This window comes from Capsicum annuum, chromosome 4 (genome assembly GCF_002878395.1).
Source record: "Capsicum annuum cultivar UCD-10X-F1 chromosome 4, UCD10Xv1.1, whole genome shotgun sequence".
Classification (NCBI taxonomy): domain Eukaryota; kingdom Viridiplantae; phylum Streptophyta; class Magnoliopsida; order Solanales; family Solanaceae; genus Capsicum; species Capsicum annuum.
In genome coordinates, this window is record NC_061114.1 from 82,732,453 (window position 1) to 82,753,984 (window position 21,532).

Below are 21,532 nucleotides of genomic sequence, written 5' to 3' on the forward strand. Positions count from 1 at the left end.
CTTTAATATTTAGGCCTGTAGAGTATTACGTCATTAAAAAAAGATAAATTATGATATGTTTGTTCGAGTTATAATCATTATTAGTTTAAATTGGTAATTGCATTCAACTTTAGTTAATTTTATATAATATACTCTAAACTAGAATTCAATTCAAATGACGACGACAACAACAACAACAACATACCTAGTATATTTGCACGTAGTGGGGTCTAGGGAGGGTAGGATGTATGCAATACATACCACTGCCTTAGAGGCGAGGTGGATAGGTCAGTTTGAATGATATAAGTTAATATTGAATAGAAAATAGAATTGTAAGTACAACAAACCCAGTGTATTCCCACCTAGTGGGGTCTGGGGGGGTAAGATGTACGCAGTCCATACCTCTACCTCTGATGAAGTAGAAAGGCTGTTTCCGATAGACCCCCGGCTCAAGACACGAGATACCACACAAACACATAGTAAAACACAGAAGCAGATTACATAACATAAATACGGCACCCATAAGTCATATAAAGAAAATAGAATTGTAAGTAAAAAATAAAAAAGCAAAAATAAAACAATCGTAAATTCAAAAAAGGTCATAAAATGTTACATTTCTTTTATTTGAATTTTTATATGTAGTTCGACAAAGAATCTTAAATAAATAATGTATGTACTTTTATTTGAATTTTTATATGTAGTTCGACAAAGTATCTTAAATAAATAATGAATATAAAAAAACTAATTGCATGAAATGAATTTAAAAAGTACAAAATTATAGCTAATGATAATAAAGAATATTATTAAACTGACATTTTTCTAACTTTATTATGATTAATGAATGAATTTTAGTTTTAAAGTAATCATTACATTACCAAAGCGAGCCAATCGAGTCGAGCTGAGCTGGCTCAATCGGGCCCGAGCTTTGGCCAAACTTCAACCGAGCGAGCTAAGCGAGTTAAATACATGTGAGCCGAGCCTAGAGCCAAGTCGGCTCTATACCCAGCCCTAATCACTTCCATGGACAACTGACTAATGGAATACCTTCCTACAACTAGATATAGTTTAACTCCCACTTTCGGGGATGTCTAAAATAAAACTATCCAAGTGTCGACTACTATCCGGGCCTTCTAAGCATGTCCAATTGTCCATGTTCTTCCATAGTGGGCCTCCTGCAAAATTCTGGAGATGGAGTTGACTAAGCCTGCTCCAAGTTTAGTGACGCACTGTGAAAAACTATCCAGCAAGGTCCCTGTGTAGATGTGGTACAAGTGCACGCGACCGCGTAGCAAAAAGGATTCACCCTGCGCGGTTGTGGCCCTGAGCCTCACAACCGCAATGCTCTGCATCAATAACAGGCAAAAATTAGCACATTCCAAATTGTGGTTTTCTTGCCGAAGACGCACCCGAACTCCTGGGGTCCCAACAAGAACCAACCTAACATGTCCCAAAACATTATATGAACCTACATGAAGTCTCAAATCAATGAGTGGGATGCAAATACTCAAAACATGGGGTTGAGATATTACGTTTCCTTATGTGAAGACCTTTTTATGTGATGAAATTGCGCTTGGATTTCAGCATTTATGCATTAACAATATAATAAGTAGCTCATTTTCTTTGCAGGGTACTTCATTCCTGATGTTATAGTGGCGGCAATAATTGGACTGGTGACTAGTTGGTCCGTTGGACCTATTTTGCCTGTTGTCAGCCACTGGTTAACCAGGTCACCTATACTACAATTTTTGCTACACAGCAGCGTTCTCGCTTTGGCTCTTTCATCACAATTCTTTCCGTACAGTGCCGATGCACCTAAAAGAGTTATATTCCAGCATACTATCTGGAATGCAGGTATCAAAGAACCAGTTGTCTGATTTGATTGGAACAAAAAAAAGATACAGCTTCTGCGTTTAGATTTTTTTTCCCCAATTTCGGAGGGGCTTAAAACGATGACATGGAAGGTGCAACCCCATCTTTTAATTCCCTCCTTCCCTTCTTTTAATTCTAACCAAACATAGTGCAAGGATGTAATCTAATAGTACAAGTATGCAGCACAACATTTGGAGTTAATCTGTTGCTTGCATGTCCTTCCAGATAAATTCCGTTGTTTCTTACTAATAAAGTAATGCTGTCTTTACAGGTGCCAGCCAAGTAAAGGAAGTTACCTACGATTTTGCCGTTGTTGACTCCAACACTTTGCCTTTCGTTTTCAAACATGCCCCTGAAGTGGCCAATGTACTGCAAATCGATACAGAATTATCCTTTGATGCGGTTGAGCAGTCTCATCAAGAGGATTGGATGGTAGCTACTTTGAAGCTTTCACCATGACTAGCCAATCATATTTTCATATGATATTTGTGTGCTTTTTCCTAAAGAAGGAACAGGACATAGGCCTGTCATCTTTTGTAAAGGTCTTGAAGTGGTTAGATGTGGTCCTGCATATTCCATCTTGTATCCAGTCCTTGCTGCCCTTTAGTAGTAACATGCTTAGGCTGCATACTTTCTGTATGTACAGTTTTTGCAGCACTTCCTTAGTTCTGTATTGGAAAAATGAGTCGGAGAAGGCGGAAGTGCTCTCACCCTGAATCCTTTAGCTGTTGGGTTTGAAATCTTGTTTACTCAAGAGCTATATCGTATGATGTGTTATTTTTTATGGAAGATGTTCTTGGATATGATGGAGGAGTAAACTGGGTTACAGCAGAGCACCATGACGAAGTGCAACTTGTTTCTACAGCTTTGCTGTTGTATTGAAGTGGCACTCTGATATATTAGTAATTTTGGTCCTACTGGAAATTCAAATAATATTCCTTGCTTCATGAGATTGTCTTGGCATGTGACACAACCTTCTCCCTTTTGCAGGGAATCTTTCCAATCTCTTCGCTGTTTTCAAGATGCATGAAGTTTCCCGCAAAAAGATCGGATGTCTTGGCTGAATACAATCATTTCCCACATCTAACAACTAATAAGCCACAAGAGAGTTTGAATGGGGGTTCGCGTAGGATCTACTTGGAGTTCTCCCTCGGGTAATTTGGATAAGTACAATTAATGTATTTACTTCGTTTGACATTTTCGAAAGTGAATCTTATAAATGTGTTCAGGAGTTCTCGGTCCTAGGTTAAAAAGTATGTATTTTAATGTGTCAAAGATGTATATGGCCCAAATAAAAAGGATCCACAATCATTGAATATGTTTAAATAAGTGGAGATCCATTTTCTTCAAGGTTACAAAGTTTCTATGTCATGTCATTTTATGTTATCCCGTGGTTGCTTGAATGTTTTCATGTTTTGATGTAGAAAGATGCTCTGAAATATGCAGTTCATGGTACAATGATGTTTGTTATTTGTTGCAAGATATGATTGTCATCATTTTGACAGTATTAAAGTTTAATAGAGTATAACACCGTGGAGTCATAGAACTAATTTTTCCTTGTTTTGGACTGAGCAAATATTGTTTCCACACAAATTTTTCTATCTTTTTTGCTTGGAATTGACACAAAAAATGTAGCTGAACTACATAGAAGATGAATTTTTAAAGTTAATCTTACTTCATCCCGGCATTTTCAAAAGTTAATCTTAAAGAACCAGTTCCAATTTTTTTTTTTTTCAAAAAACTCTTAATTATGAGTTCAGGGGTCCATAATCCCTAGTTATGAATTGAATATATTTATAATGTATCAAAAACAAACATGGCTCTCACCTCTGAGGATCCACACGCTTATTTAACCTGTTTTAGTTAATGAATACGGTTACCATTATCTGTAATGGCACTTGTGTGATATATGGTGCCCCGAATGTTCAAATCATGTTCGGATGTAGATTATTCATAGGCTGTATCAGATATTAGTAATGTGATCACCGAAAGTTCCCTGTGCAGTTCATGTCAAGACTATGCTGTTATTTGTTGCTGGATATGATTCGCACCATTTTGTCAGCATTTTAAGGTTGAATAGATTTGTGGAACCACAAAAGTTGATTTTTACCTTCTTTAAACTCTGGAAATATTGTGCACAGACATTTCAATATACATTGCTTGAAATTATTGCGAAAAATGGATTGGACTACAAACACGATGAAGTTCATGTTAATTTTTGTAATTCAGATATGATAAGGTTTCCTATACTATTGTTTATAGGTAACTTCTGTCCCGTTAAATTGAAGCTGCTTCATAGTTTCTCTCGTCTGCTTTCAGTTCCTTGAAGGAAGTCTGGGTTGCAGTCCTTAATATTACTGGTTCGTTATCCAGCTGGTCATTTGCAGCTAACGTTCTTCCAGGTAGTTTTTATTTTCATAGCTTTTAGTGTGGACCTTTTTTCCTACTGCAGCATTGTTAATATTACTAGACTTGTTTTACAGCTCATGTGAAGACTGGTAATGGTCCGCCATCATATATATGTAGATTAAGTGGTGCAGGCGATAAAAACTGGACTTTTTGGTTGGAGGTTTGACTTCAAGCCAGATGCTTTATTTCAATCAATTTGATGAACTTTTGCAGAACATATATGTTCGTACATTGTTATGCGTTTAATCTGCCTGCGTGAACTAAGTGTTACTGTGAGAAATACTGTTGACGACACTTTGGTGGCTAGTTTTGATATCTTTGCGCAGACAAACAATTGATTAGGACTTCCAAAGAATTAGACTTCGCCTTAAACTATTTTTGAAGAATTTAAATAAAATTAAGGTTCATCATACTGTGTTGATAATTCCATGTGATATTGGGGAGGCATTGAGAGTTTCTAATGCTTAATCAATGTACTTTGTCACCATAATTATAAATGTTGACATTACTAGTGGTTTGTCCAAGCCAACGTTAAAATTCTGATACATATTCCTCTATGACCCTCCTGTCAACTAAATGGTTCCTCCTGCTTAGAATTTGATACAATATGGGTATGGAAACAAAACCCTATCCTAAGTACAAGAAATTAAGGATAAAAAATAGATACAAGGAAGAAATTAATTAAAAATTAAATCTCTTAATAGCTTAAACCTTCAATTAACTGAAACCAGAATAGGTACCTGACTCTTAGATGAACCTCAAGGTAATTGACATTCACCTTGCAACTAATCTCTCAAACAAGATTCAATAAAAGCTTAACCAGGCTCCCAAGTTTCTCAAAGAGAATAAAGAACGCGACACTCAAAAAGTTAAACAAATAATAGCAATAGTCTGCTATATTGCTGTTGACATGCAGTCGTGGCCATTTGCAGTCTGCATGTCACTCCGTAGGCTGGGACTTAGTTCCCAACTTATGAGGTACAGGATAAGGTACGAGCCGTATGTGAATTCTGTGGCTCGTATGTATTTGTTGTCGTAGCTTCTGAGAGTTGGAATGGACAATGTTTAGGTTCTGACGTACGATCTGAGCACGGGTCATATGTGGATTATGCAGCCTCTATTTGGCTTCTGTTCCTGCCGCATCTGGCTAGTCCTAACTTGCGGCCATGATATGATTCGTATGCTGATCATGCAGACCGTATGTGGCTCCACATGTGGAGTCAACACACCCTCCTTCCATTTTGTCCATCAAGATAGTCTTCATGACATGGAACCATGTGGATGATGGCATCAAAGTATGCTCAAGTATTTTCATCTTCATGAATAGTCCTTGTAGGATTAGTAGATCTCGAACTTGACTCATTGTAAATGACCTTCATACAACTTGGCTTGCATCATTCCCCCCTTCCTAAAAAGAATTTGACCTCAAATTCAAAGGGTCACTATCTTGCACATGAAAAAGAGAAAGGTCACAAACCCAAACCCATGAACAAGGACAACTCTTTTTCTTTCCTTGTTTGCCTTTTGGCCAAGTCTTGATTCTTCTTCTTAAGTTGAAGGTTCACCATCTCATGCAACTTCTTGGCTTCGGCCTTTTTGTTTCCATCTGAACTCAAACAACATCTTGGCATCTAGAGGGGTTAGTGGATTAAATCCATGAACAACCTCAGATGGAGACATGTTGTGGATGATTCCATTATTGCCAAGATATTAGCTTCTTGGTATGAGGTATAAGGGATAAATAGTTCTGGGATAAAATGAAATGAAGGACTATTTTATCCCATGTTTGGTGTGAGGTATTTGTTAGTACCGAGATTATCCCACCATTTATACCGTAGTGATGGGATAAGCTATCCCGTATATATGGTGGGATAACTAATCTTGAGATAACTAATTCCGGGATTAGTTGTCCCGGAATAACTCTTTCCCAACCAAACGACCCCAAAGAATAGGACCCAAAGTACTATTCACAACTTCGGTTTGACCATTACTTTAGATGTGACAAAAAGTAGAAAACAACAATTTAGTTTCAGGTCGACCCCACAATTCTTTCAGAAGTGGCTAAAGAACTTAGATTCCTTCTCACTCCCATGGTCGTTGGGATACTATGCAGTTTGACCATATTTTCGACAAACAAAGATGCAATATGTGAAGCTTCACCATATTTATGTCAAGCAATAAAATGAGCCATCTTTAAGAATCAATCAACAACCACAAAATTCCTCTTGAAAAGCACAATTCAAAATCTATAAATATGTCAAGCCAAGGTCTTGAGTTGTGGGAGTGGGGTATACAAATTATGGGGAAAAGTCTAGATTTAGCACTTTCACCTTCAACATATCGACCATAAATTTTAGCAATATCATTTCTCATTTTAGGCCAATAAAATTGTTCCTCAAGAATCCCGAAATTTTTTCAATACTAAAATGACCCATCAGACACCTATCATATGCCTCACTTACAAAGAGTACCCTCCATGAGCTCATGAGCACACAAAATCTCTTGTCCTTAAACATGAAACCATCAAACTTGGAATAGGGAGCAGATGGTCTCTCCCTAGGCCACCTTTCCCTTTCCCATTCGTTGCACTTTTATCTTCAACATATTGACCACAAATTTTAGCAATATCATTTCCCATTTTAAGTCAATAAAATTGTTCCTCAAAATCCATGAAGTTTTATCAATACTAAAATGACCCATTAGACACCTATCATATGCGTCACTCACATAGAGTACCCTCCATGAGGTCATGGGCACAAGAAATATCTTGTCCAAACATGAAACCATTTAACTTGGAATAGGGAGTAGAGGGTCTTTCCTTAGGCCACCTTTCCCTTTTTCATTCTTCACAATCTTGAAAGATTTTAGCTAAAATGGGGTCTTTGGGGTATAATGTCTTTAGACTTTCAAACCCATCATCTTAGAGACAATATTAACCAAAAACGTGCTTTCGTGACAAGGCATCTGCCATAACATTTTTCCTTGCATTGAATTACGTAAGGGAAAGGTTCAAGGAATCAACCCATTTAACATGCTTTTTGTTCAACTTCCCTTGGGTCCTAAGATGTTTCAAGTGTTCACAATCGATTCGGATACAAACTCTTTTGACCACAAGTAATGCTGCCAATTACTCAATGCTCAAATCAAAGCATACAATTTAAGATCATAAGTAAAATAATTCAAAACTGCAACCTTAAAGCTTTTCAATAAAATAGACAATTAGTTTATGGTCTTGCATTGAAATGACATCAATACCTTCTTTGCTAGCATCATATTCAACTTCAAATATTTTCTCAAAATTGGGTAGTTGTAACAATGGAGAGTTAATCGTATCTTTCAAGGTCTCAAAGGCCTTTGCTTGCTCCCTGCCCTAAAAAAGGTTTATCTTTAGGATTACCTTAATTAAAGAGTTAACTTTAGTGCTAAATTCTTTAATCAACTGCCAACAAAAACTAGCAAGTCCATATAAACTTTGAACATCACCTATGGTTTTGAGAGTTGATCAATTTCAAATTGTTTCTATTTTGAATTTATCCACCTCAACGCCCTTGAGCATATAACAAAGCCCAAGAATTTCAACTAGGTACTTACGATGCCTTGTTTGGTAATTAAGAATTCAGTGCAAAGTCAGTTTGGTGTTCAATCCCTCAAATGGTTGGCAATCCCTCGAGGAGCTCATTTGGAAACATCTGCTTATAATCCTATAAAAGATAATAAAAAGAACTAGGCAAAAACGATGTTAGTTTATTAGTGTGTAAAGAGTAATCCCAATTCATGCTAAGGATCACCCAACCTTGCTCCTCGATCTCGTTCCTTATCTCTTTGTAACTTGAAAAGAGGACCGCCCCTTTTGTCTAAACTCACTCTTTTTTCTCACTGCCCTTCTTGGTGCTCTTCTCACTTCTTCCTGCTTTAACTCCCTTTCTCCTTAAGATCCTTTATTTTTTGATAGACCTCACTAACTTGCAAATAAGTCATAGGTTGGAGTGTATCAGTGACCATTTTGGAGAATTTCCATCATGCCTAGTTGCACGGTCATATTGCCAAGGACTTCCAAGTACTCCCTTCTTTCCTTTTTATTTGCTCTATTTAGATTGTGCATGCCCCTTAATAAATCTCTTATTATACCCCTAATTAAATTTTATATCTCTTTCCAAATCAATAATAGTTACATTTATTGAACAAGGGAAAAATGGAAAATTTTGTTCAAACTATTCTTGAAAGATTAAAGGAACTAGTATTTATGAATATAAACACAACCAAAGTGAAGCAAATAAAAAGGAATGGAGGGAGTAGTATGTGACAAGCTTGCATTGACTACAAATGACATAAGATTTCATCTTGGTAGTCTCCTAGCTTGAACTATCAAATTTTTTCTTTGTACCTTTAACCCCCCACATTCTTTTAGCCATTGAAGTTTGTTAGGCGTAGAATGTTTGGTAGTTGAGAGTATCAAAATATCCACCAAGGTTGCACTTGCCATATTTGCAGAACTTCTACACACAAACATACTCCTTAATATGGTATACTTGGAGTAGAAAAGATTTTCCCTTTAGCTTGGATCGTCCATAGCTTGACTAATCATGACCTTTTTTACTACATAGTTTGGCACCATAATCTCCCATTCTTGTGTCAAAGCCTCTTGCTTAAATTCCTCATCATCCTCAAAATCAACATCTTCTTCTTGGGCATCTTCTTGATTACCCTAATGTTCATCCTTGGACCTCTATCTATCACTCATTTTATGACCCCATCCTTGGCATTTGAATCATTGAATAGAAGAAGGGTTATTGGGTTAGGGCTTTTTACCTCCTTCCTTTTGCACATTCTTTGGAGGGTCTCATTTTGGTTGTTCCTCTTAAATGGCTTCTTGAATTCTGGCTTTGTATCTCTATTCTTTGTCCAATTTGAAGAAGAATTTACCCTTTGTTTTTGTTCTTGCTCCACGAATTTAAGTTCCTCTTTGATTTGACTAGCTTGTCCTCCTTGAGTGCTCTTTCTACCTCAATGGCGAGTGCAATGGTTTTGGCTATGGTTGGATTGTGGAGCCTCATTTGTGATGCAACATCTCTATTCAAGACGATTCTTAACCGAGTAATGATATAGACCTTATCTTTTACAAAGTTTATCATCATTTTCACAAGTCATTCAGCTTACATTCCTCTACACTTGAGCCTTGCTTTAATGTGCACACTCTTGAGTTGATCTTGCCTGTATCATCCAGTGACATATTTTCTTTCCATGATCAATTTCAGTTCCCACAAGTAGAAATGTCAACGAGACCTTGACCTCTTCTAAGCCTTTCCTCGGATTCCAACCATGTTGAAGCAAACCCTTCAAGTAGGGGAATTGCATAAGTGGCCTTCTTTAGCTTGGACATGTCATTGGTTTGGAAAACTCAATCACACTGCATCACCCAATTATGATATTCTTCGGCTCACTACTTCCTCTGAAGATGGGACGAGTGACCTTGATGGTGTTGATGCCTTGGTCACGCTATCTAACATTTCCTTGGTTCCCAAATTGGTCATCTCCATAGTTGTAATCTTGACATTCATGACCTTTGTAACCTCTCTGTCTTGCCCATTGGAATCCCCCATTTTTTCCTCCTCCACCTCGAAGTCTCCCTTCAAATTTTTTTCTCCCCACTTGTTCACCGTTCGTGTTTAAAAAGTCTGGGGTTTGAGGCGGAGCGTTTTACTTAACCTGGGGCGAGCCGTAAGCCCTAAGGCAATGGGACGTAAGCCCTATGGATCTTAAAATTTTTAATTTATAATATTGTAAAATAGTGTTTAAAAAAATAAAAAATAAAGAAATGTTATAATAGCAAGTTCATAGCTAAAACAATTAAAAACATTAAACAAACTCATAGAAAATAAACTTCTAATATAATTTTACAAGTAAAAATAAAGAAATGCTATAATAGCTACTATGAGATGCAAATCAACTCTTAACATCTTAACTTTCAAATAATAAAAGAATCACATTTTTGTAAATATATTACTATCGGACTATGCAATCTACGTCCCTGAAAGAAAATAATCAATAAACTTTATTAGAACCCCCACAGTAATTTTGAGATAATAAAACACAATAATTTACTTTCAAATAACAATTATTTTGAGACGTATGGATATAATATGAAGACCAATAATAAGTGAAAGATGTAAAAAGGGCTAATTAAGTATTTTAAAAAGAAATGTTAAATGATATTCACCCACACGGTGCTTTCAAATAATAAATATGTAATACAATGACTTGTTATTTGAGTTATTCGCAATCTTCTTACTTTATAGGTAAAAAAACTATTAAGGTATGACACTTGTGGCTGCCCTATACTGAACTTGAGGTGAAATTCCCCCACTATTGCTTTCCAGCACATCAATCCGTGTATTCATGGTGACTAATGTACGCATCACATTATCAAGTGTTGTTCCCTAGGTAAAAATTAATGTTTCTCCATCCATCACTATTGTATCTTATTAAAACACTCAACAAAACAAGCAAACAATGTTAGTTAAAGTAACCTCACAGTCTCCCGTATTTATACACCTTTAAGTGATCTATCGATTGGTTTGACCGATGATGAAACTTGTTTGATCCGGTGAATCACAAGATTTACAATTGTTACTCTCGGTTAGAATGGATTTTTGTTGGATGATCAACATATAACTCAATAAAAACTAATGGGCTTGAGCCAAGAAATTAAACAACGAAGTACTAATACGGAAATTATTTTGAATGCATGAACTGATTAGTCGTAAGTAAGATCAATTACTAATATTAACTAGCTTAGAAGGTCAAAGAAAGTGAAAGAAGAGGTGGGAGAACATTTAAGGCAGTAGATCTCGGTTGACAGGTTCCAAATACGTATGTGGCATTTACGGTACCATGTACAGTCCATATGTTGCAAGTTACAGAGGAGCTTCTGCCTTACGGTTCGTATGCTGAATGTACGAACTGTACGTTGTTCCATAGGTGAATCACTATAGCTTTCTAGAACTCTATATTCTTGACTCCTAGATGCGGTAGACCTATGGTCTGTATGTGGAATTCATATCCCGTATGGGGAAATCATACTTCAAAACATGCAGAACTCTATATTCTTGACTCCTAGATGCGGTAGACCTATGGTCTGTATGTGGAATTCATATCCCATATGGGGAAATCATACTTCAAAACATGCCTAGTTCTTCACTTGTGCCTCGATTTACGGTTTAAACATGACTTTTGCAGTCTGTACCCTAACCGTATGTGGAACCAATAAAGGTTGACGTTTCTGATTTTTCTTCCTCAAATTTTGGGCTGCAAATTCTATATTTGTGACTTCTCTGGACCATTTCACTTGGTATTTACCCCTATTGGATCTTAAAAAGATCTTTTCCCAAACTTACAATTGAGGTTTTAGATTTTAACTTGTCTCTTTTTACTTCTCATTCACCAAGAAACTTCGAAGATCACAAAGAACACGATGAACATTCAAATCTTCAAATTTCTCCGAGCAACTTCACATTTTTCCAAACTTTTGATTCTTGGCCTGACAATCAACACTCCCCATAACGATGCTCTTCAACCCTAAATTGGTGGATGCCTCAAATCAACTCCAAATAACTTGAAATTTCTGATCTAGAGTCAACTAACACCAGAAAATACAACAAATTTTTGAATTTTTTCAGATCTGATTTTTGTCAACCCCAAGACCAGATTTGTGGGAGCAATTTTACACTCAACTCTGATGCCAAATGATGCAATATATATATGAAAATGAAAACCCTAAACTAAGAACAAGAAATTAAAAGATAAAGATAAACAGAAGTATGGAAGTAATTGACAGTTAAAGCTCTTAATAGCTTAAACATTCAATCAATTGAAACCAAAACATGCACCTAACTCTTAGATGAGCCTCGTTTGCAACTCACGTACCAAAAAAGATGCAGTCCCTCTGATTTATCTAGGTGGAATATTAAGTAAAGGTAAGATTCAAAAGAATTTACAAAAGTTTCACTAAGCTATCAAGTCTCTCAAAGAGAACTAGATCAATTTTCATCAAAACTAATAGCTTGTTTGGTTAAGCTTTTGCGGTCAGAAGTGCTTGATTTTTCCAAAAAATTTCTTGTACTTTATAAAAGTAAGGTGTTCAGCTAAGCTTTTGACAGAAAATAAATGTATTTGGAGTGTAGTAGGTGTTTTGCCAGAAGCTAAAAGTAGTAGTTTTTCTCCAAAAGCACTTTTGAGAAAAATGCATTTAGAAGCACTTTGTAAAAGCTTGGTCAAACATTTATTGCTGCTCATAGTGCTTTTAATATTTATTGGTTAAACACACATTATTTCACACCAAACATGTTTTTCTAAAAAGCAAATTTCAAAATCAGTTGATTGTATAAGCTTGACCAAACATCCTACAAGTCTTTGTCAAAAGAAGATTGAAAAACAAGTTGAAACAGTGAAAATAATGCAGCTGTAAATTGCTACAAAAAAGACTGCAGCGAAAAAAAGGAGAAACTGAAACTTTTATTAAGTTTTTTCAATTTTTCTGGATGGTTACAAATGCACAATGTGCCTCTTATTTATACTAGTGTATGGATGATTCTAGATATCCTTCTAGATACATCTACAAGAAAAATCTAGTGATCCTTATCTTCTACTACTCTAGAATAGCTAGATAATTCTACAAGATATTTATTCAAGATACTACACTAGGATATTCTAGAAGAACCTATTCCAAAAAATATCTAATATCTAGGAGTTTCTACTACAAAAAATATCTTCTAACTAGGAGTTTCTAGATAAATCTTAATTTTCTAAAACTCCTTAAGACTTTTCTTTGAAACTCCCTGCAACGACCTTTGAAACTCAAACTTGTTTGTGGGAAGAGCCTTGGTTAGAATATCAGCTTGTTGTTCATCACTTCTGCAATGCACCAGCTTAACTTCACCATTCTTCTCGGCATCTCGCAAAGCGTGAAATCTGATGTTGATATGCTTCGTCCTTCCATGTTGCACTGGATTTTCAGCCATAGCAATGGTTGATTTATTGTCCACATAGATCACTGTTGGTTCTTCTGGCAAAAGATCCAATTCAAACAAGGTTTTCCTTAACCAAATTCCTTGATTTGTAGCAGATGTAGCAGCCATATACTCGGTACTCGGCTTCAGCTGAAGATTGAGCTACAATATCTTGCTTCTTTGTGCTCCAAGAAAAAATGCCTGGACTAAACGAAAAAGAATAACCAAATGTGCTTTTATAATCGTCCAAACATTCACCCCAATCACTATCTGAATAGCCAATAAGAACTCCATTCTCCACACTTCTCTACCAAATGCCATAATCAGTTGTCCCTTTAATATACCTCAACACCCTTTTAGAAGCTCCAAGATGCTTTGTGCTGGGACATTGCATATATCGGGACAGTAGACTAGCTGCAACATCACATCTGGCCTGGTAGCAGTCAGATACAACAAGCTTCCAATAAGGCTCCTATAAAGTTTTGAATCTGCCCGCTCTTCTCCATCTTCTTTCATTAACTTTTCATTCACAACAAGTGGAGTTGCAACAGGTTTGCACTTATCAAGCTTGAACCTTTTTAAGAGATTTAGGGCATACCTCTTTTGGGACAAGAAAATTCCTTCAAAAGATTGAGAAATTTGCATTCCCAGGAAGAACTTCATCTCCCCTAGATCAGACATTTCAAAAACTTTTAGCATCGTATTTTTGACTTCTTGAACTTCAAGAGAATCTTCACCTGTGATCATCAAATCATCAACATAAACAAATATCACAATTAACTTCCCATCAGCTTGCCTTTTGAAGTATAAAATAGGCTCATGTAGGCTTCAGTTGAAGCCTTGAGACAACAAATGAGTATCTAGCCTACTATACTAAGCTCTCGGAGGCTGTTTAAGGCCATAGAGAGCCTTTTTAAGCTTATACACCTTGTCTTCTTCACCTGCAACTATAAAATCTTCAGGTTGTTAGCATAAATATCTTCTTCTAGAAATCCATTTAGAAATGCAGATTTGACATCTAAATGATAAATTTTCCACTTGTATTGTGCTGCAAGAGCGACTAGAAATCTTACTGTTTCATGCCTACGACAGGAGCAAACGTATCTCCAAAGTCCACTCCAGGCTGTTAGGAATAACCTTTTACTACAAGCCTGGCTTTATGTTTGAAGACTTTGTTCTATAGACCCATTTGACACCAATGACGTTCTTTTGGTCGGGCCTATCAACCAGCTCCCAAGTATCATTTTTAATAATCATGGCAAGCTCCTCCTCCATTGCAAAAATCTAAGCTTTATGTCCCGCTGCTTCTTCAAAGGAAGATGGTTGGATGAGAGCAAAATCACATTGCTCATAAACTTCAGTTAGTTAGTGATCTGGTCTTCAAAACTGGAGAATCAGTTGTCAATTCAACATTTGAAAAGTGTCCTGCTTCAGCAATAAGACTGGAAAAAATATCACTTGTCTGCGGATTTTGAGCTGCAACTGAAGTACTCCCATCTTGGTTCTTTACAACAATATCTCGATCCCAATCATAGTGGCTAGACTTGTTCACCGCAAGATGTCTACTGATAAACACCTTCTTCGTACGAACATTATACACTTGGTACCCTTTTACGGCTGTGCTATAGCCCAACAAAATACAGAGTTCTGCCTTGTTATCCAATTTGCCACTTTTAGCATCTGAAACATGTGCATAACAGACTGAACCAAAGACTTTTAAGTGTCTTGCAGACGACTTTATACCTTTCCATGCTTCAAATGGCGTCATGTCTTGGAGTGCTCTAGTTGGTAATCTGTTCAGCAAATAGATGACGGTATTGACTGCCTTAGCCTAAAAATATTTAGGCATCTTCTTTTCTGCCAACATGCATCTCGCCATCTCCATCACTGTTCTGTTCTTCCTCTCAGAAACCCCCTTCTGTTCTGGAGTGTAGCTAACAGTGAATTGTTATTGAATTTCCACATCTTTACAATACTTGTTGAACTGATGCGAAGTATATTCAGTTCCATTATCTGACCTGATATACTTCAACCGGCAGCCACTCTCCCTTTCTACCATAACCTTGAATTCTTTGAAATCAGAGAACACCTGAATTTATCTACTTAGAAAATAGACCTATGTCATTTGAGTTTTGATCATCTATAAAAAGAATAAAATATTTATTCCCGCTCAAAGAAGCCGTCCTCATTGGTCCACATATATCTGTATGAACCAACTCTAGCTTTTTCTTCGCCCTCCAAAGACTTTCTTTAGGAAAGGATTGTCTATGCAATTTACCAAATTGAAATAACTCACAAACATCTCGGCACATGTCAATTTTGGGTACATCAAGCACCATACCCTTAGATTGCATATACACCAATGAACTAAGGTTGTAATGACCGAATCTTTTGTGCCAAAGCCAAGTATCACTCATTTCAACATTGAAAGAGCAACTTTTAGTAGAATAACATAAAATTGGAAAGGAATTACCAATCATGCTAATTTTAGCTACTTCACAATCTTTAGGATCATAAATGACATATTTTTTATCCTTAAAAGTAAGTGAATAATTATTGTAAAGCAACTGAGCAACACTCAACAAGTTTAGAGTTAGGCTTGGCACATAAAACACATCGTTTATGATTTTCATACCTTTGTCCGTAGGGAATTTCACTGATCCTCTTCTTTGAGCTTGCACCAGCGCACCATCTCCAAGCTTCACTTTGGTCCTATCGTACCTGTCCAGGCTAACAAACAGGTTTTCTTCAATCGACATGTGTCTTGTGCACGCACTATTGACATACCAATTATATCGATCAACATGTGATGTGTGCGAAGCCATGAATATCTCCTCCTCTATGTTTTCAACTTGGTGATCTTCCGCTAAATTTACTCGTTGGGAAGACTGACCACTTTGAGTTTGCTTTTGCCTACAATACTTCTCAATGTGCCCATACTTTTTGCAGTATCTGCATTGAATAGGATACCTCTTGGACTTCTGCCAACAATTCTTTTCCAAGTGGTTTGTTTCTTACAAATACCATAAGGTAGAAATTTTTCTCTCCTCAATGATTCACCTTTGTATCCACCAGATTTCACCTCTCCAGATTGGTCTGAAGAGACTTTTCTGTCTTCCTTTTGTTGCTTGAATATATGCCTTACTTGAAAGGCATCTTCGACTGTCCTTTCATTTCTCATAGTTACCCGTTGCTCTTGGATTTGCAATTTACAAATCTGCTCAGCTATTGAAAGAGTAGTGTCTCAAGATTCTTCAATAGCAGAGATTTTTTATTCAAACTTGTCCGGAAGGCTGACCATGATCTTCTCAACAACAACCTTCTAATCTGAAAAGTTTTCACCAAGTATCCTTATTTGGTTCACAATATCCATCAGCTTAGAAGAGTATTCTTTCACACTATCCGAATCCTTCATTTTCAAGAGCTCAAACTCCCTCTTCAAAGCTAAGACCTTAACAGACTTAACTCTGTTGTTGCCGTCAAACTCCAACTTTAGCTTATCCAAGGCTTTTTTGGCTGTCTCACAAGCCATAATCCTTGTAGACATCACTTCCGTGAAACTTGAATTTATGCAACTGAGAGCTTTTGGAGATCTAGTCATCAACTCATCATGCTTTTTGATATCATTGAGAGTTGGATTGTCTCTCAATGGATGGACCGCAGGTTCTCCTCTCTCAACAACATCTCACAAGTTGAGAGCCTTCAAATAAGCCTTCATTTTAATGGTCCAAATATGGTAATTCTCCCCCGAGAAAATTGAAGGACTTGTTGTTGGTTGATTTTCTGGTACATGTTTTCAGCAAAGAGAACCAAGAAAAAGGAGCCAAAAATAAGATGAGTCAATCAACAAAAAAACAGATTCAGATCCCGTAAGAAATGGTCTTTGATACCATGTCAAAAGAAGGGAAAGAAAGATTGAAAAACAAGTTGAAACAGTGAAAATGATGCTACTGTAAATTGCTACAAAAAAGACTACAGTGAAAAAAAGAGAAGCCGAAACTTTTATTGAGTGTTTTCAATTTTTCTGGATGGTTACAAATGCACAATGTGCCTCCTATTTATACTAGTGTATGGATGATTCTAGATATCTTCTAGATACATCTACAAGAAAAATCTAGTGATCTTTATCTTCTACTACTCTAGAATAGCTAGATAATTCTACAAGATATTTATTCAAGATACTACACTAGGATATTCTAGAAGAAACTATTCCAAAAAATATCTAATATCTAGGAGTTTCTACTACAAAAAATATCTTCTAACTAGGAGTTTCTAATAAATCTTAATTTTCTAACTGTCTTTACGGTAACTATTTCATAAATGCTTAACAATGGCACTCAAAAAGGTTGCAAATGTAACCACAATCGTCAGCTAGACTTAACACGCGGTTGACATGTGGCCTCATGTGGCAATCTTCTGTTCATGTCACGCCGTAGGCTGGACTTTAGTTCCCAACTTCTGAGATATGGGACGAGGTATGGGCCATATGTGAATTCTGCAGCCAGTAAGTGAACCCGTAGGTCGTAGCTTCTGAAGGTTTGAACTGGCAATGCTTAGCTTTTGACATATGGTTCGAGGTACAAACCGTATATGGATTATGCGGTCCGTATTTGGCTTCTGTTCCTGCCGCATCTTTGTTAGTCTCAACTTGCCGCCAGCACTCCCTCCATTCATTTTGGCCATAAGGAAATCTTTATGACATGGAACCCCTGAGATGACATCAGAGTATGCTCAAGCACTTCCTTTTTAACGAACAGTTTCTTGTAGGGTTCAGAAATCTCGAGCTTGACACCTTGCGAACTGCTTTGATGCAACTTTACTTGCATCAGAATTTTGGTACAACCGACTGCATACTCAATACAACAATTTCAATACTCATTATTATTCAGATGAGCTTTTTCTAGAAATTCTTCAATATTTCCTTGTTGATTGTCAAGCCCTAAATCCATTGGGTGCATGACAGACACCTATGTCTTAAACCAGCATCAGACAGGACATCTTTAACACACCATATCCAGACTTAACAATTGTGTACACTGCATATTACAATAATAACTCATTTTATTAAACATGAACGTTGGTGCGCTTAGCCACATAACATATATTTAAAATAAGTAAATTAAAGTATCATTAATATATGCCATATGAGTGACCATGTCAAATAGAAACCGCACCCAACATTCATCATGAAGTCTTTATAACAAAATTGAATGAAAATGAATACACGGGATGTAACCCTACTATGCATAAGATTTATACAAACATTGACTGTCCATCTGAATTTTGTTGTGCGTCAAACTCCTGTCTTACACTCTCGCTAACACCTGCTAACTATTTTTATGGTATCATTGTACTCAGGCAATGCATTCTCAATCAAGTGATAATGAATGGTAACAACTAATAACTATAGTGGTCTAATTAGGTTCTTTAATTACCCAACCTAGCTCATGCTTTGCGCCACACAAACTGGATGGTTCAAAAGCACATAAGCAATAGATAACAAATACTTTTAGAAAAACAAGCAAATTAAGAGTTTAAAGTCTCACTTGCCGAAATTCGACAGTCATACCTATCAACAAAGTCAACCCATACGAACTTCGATGGCTTCAATTTATTCGAAGTCATTAGTGACGGGCCCAAATCAGTCTAGTGAAATCAATCAATTTATTCGAAGTCATTACTAGATTCAATAAGTTTGGGTTGCCTCAAGGTCAAAGTTAACTCCTGGTCAGCTCGAACTCGATCCCCAAGTCAACAATTCGAAATTCAAAATTGAATACATGGACGTGTGGCGGTACTCATAATCTGAATATAATAAAATACTCAAAATCTTGTTATGATATAAATCTTTCGGTAGGTCGAATCAATAATTTGGCTCCTTTAGGATTGGGGTAAAAATTTTCAATTAAGCATTATGATCTGCATAATTTCATGGCCCAAATCTATTGATTTGTCTCTTTTAGGATTAGGGTAAATTTACTCAATTTAGGTATTATGATATACATGATATCAATTTCCTGAATCTAATGAAATTCGAGTGCAATTTACAGATAAGTACTAGGAATCATTACCCAAATTTAGGGCTAATCGTTCACTAAAACGGATTTGAAAAGCGGGGTCTCTTCTCTGCAAACTTGCCAAAATTAGTTGGTCCCAAATTAAGATCTTTTATATCAGCTGAACCATCGCAATTGTGATGCAACAATTGCGGATTTCCCATCGGAAAAGTGGAAACCCATTGGCTGGAACACCATTGAAATTGCTACCTGGGCCCATCACAATTGTAGAGGGTCAACCATTACAGAGGTCTATATGAGAGCTTCAATATGCGAAGGTGACCCTTTGGCCAGCCAATTTGATGCACCAGCTGACAACAGTATCGGCTGCTATGCAACAGCTGCATTCTTAGTCTTTAACTCATCTAAACTCCTCGTGTCTCGAATTCAAGCATGCCAACAAGTCCATAGACACGATATAGATCTAAGCAAAAGCTTCAAATCGCGCAACGGCATTCTAAAACTCAAAAGAGGGTCAAGTTTATGATTAATCTTGGAAGCCTTCCAAAAGAAGATCGCGTTCGAAAATCTTCCCAGGCCCTTGGGGTCTTAACCCGAACTATCCCACTAAGTCCAAAAATGTATGACCACGCTACCCAAAATATTAAAGCATGAAATACATCACAATTGGTCAATATGGGGGTTTGGATTGTTACACACATGCTAATGTACTTGCCTAGGTCGCTCTCGCTATGGAAGTGCATCATGGCAGCCCTGGAGGCTGACCTCTCTCACTTCCATTTTGTATTCTTTTACATATTGAGACACTAGCCTTTTTCCAACTTATCCTAAACACTTTATTATATCCCACACACTTCACTTACCTCATATGGCTTTGTCAACGAATTAAGGATACTTTAAACACGTTCGTGTGCTCATAAAAGTTAAAATCATAATTTTAAGAATAAAAAGTTATGCTTAAAAAGTTATGCTTTACATTGATTATATCATGCGTCTGTTGCTTTCCTTATCATGCAGGCAAACAGTTCTGAGGCCATTAAGGTTGATGTGGCTGTAGTGGACCAGTATCTGACAGAGTCTGCTGCTAAATTGAAAGGCGTGTTTCCAAATTGGATCGATGTGACTGCATTCTCTAGTTTTATGTCCACCTATGTTTTCTGAGTTCAAAGAGCATATTATTTGTCTTCTTCTAAATTTTTTTGGGGGGTTGGGGGTTATGGTAGTTACGTCATACTGAGCCTCGTTTATTGTTTTATCTAATTTTCTTATTTCTTTATCAACGAAAGTACTATTTATGTGTTAGGTTGTTTGGTTGAGAATGTAGTTATTTGAGATTAGTTATGATAGGATAAGTTATACTGAAATTATTAGTTATGTTGGAATTATTTTTTATTCAGTATTTGATTTACTGTATTCAAAGTAATATGTATGGTATAATTTCTAAGAATAAATTAATTGATTATCAAAATACCCTCGTTTTAAATATTTATTCTTAAAATTAAAACTTTCATCTTATTTAGATTAATTTTTGTGTGCATTTTCATGATTATATTCTGTGTATTTTAAAAATAAAACTTTCATCTTATTTAACTTTAATTTTTTTGTTTGTGCCTTCCCATAATTATGCCGTGTGTATTTAAAAAAAAATCTTACTATTTAGTTTGAAATAAAAACTTCCAACTTAAGTTTGTTAAAGTAAAAGAGGATTTGTTGTGTCATTTCATTTAAATACATCACTCATATAATATAGAATATTAAAATTCATTCTAATTGATATAAACAATATCAATTTTCAAGTGATTAAAAAATTATATAATTTAAAATATGTAACTCAACAATGGAATCGATATTTTTATTATTTTTAGAGAAATTAAAATATATAAATAAATATAATAATTATTCAAATAAATTTAACGCATAATATATATTCATAAGTAATATATGTGTGTGTGAAATGAAAATCATAGGGTTTGGGGGTATTTTTATCATTTTATAATTTTATACCAAAGATAATTTGTGTTGGGATAGTAATACCACCATATGTGTGGATAACTTATCCCGATACTATTTATTAGTGCGGGATAGTTATCCCGAATATTGACGACCAAATAATGGATTAAAATTTTTATCTCGGAATTATCTACTTTAATACCGCACACCAAACGGTCCCTTAAATCATTAGACTTTTCTTTTAGTAAAGCTTATTGACGATTTGTTGTGACAAGTAGGGGTGTGCATCGGTCGGTTCGGTTT

General features: G+C 36.2%; 1 protein-coding gene across 6 annotated transcripts in view; it reads left to right on the forward strand.

Annotated features, from left to right (window-relative positions):
- Window positions 1–20,689, forward strand: part of LOC107867851 (endoplasmic reticulum metallopeptidase 1) — a 74,688-nt gene extending 53,999 nt beyond the window's left edge. For 5 of the 6 annotated variants that reach the window (XM_016714305.2, XM_016714307.2, XM_016714312.2 and 2 more), the window contains 6 exons: window positions 1,606–1,830; window positions 2,120–2,280; window positions 2,839–3,002; window positions 4,168–4,250; window positions 4,332–4,417; window positions 20,297–20,689. In XM_016714305.2, coding sequence (XP_016569791.1) covers window positions 1,606–1,830; window positions 2,120–2,280; window positions 2,839–3,002; window positions 4,168–4,250; window positions 4,332–4,417; window positions 20,297–20,440 — 863 coding nt within the window. In that variant the 3' untranslated portion in view covers window positions 20,441–20,689. Of the gene's footprint in view, window positions 1–1,605; window positions 1,831–2,119; window positions 2,281–2,838; window positions 3,003–4,110; window positions 4,251–4,331; window positions 4,418–20,296 lie in introns of those variants that run through there. The other variant, XM_016714311.2, reaches the window with a different exon arrangement.
- Window positions 20,690–21,532: the final 843 nt, after the last annotated feature.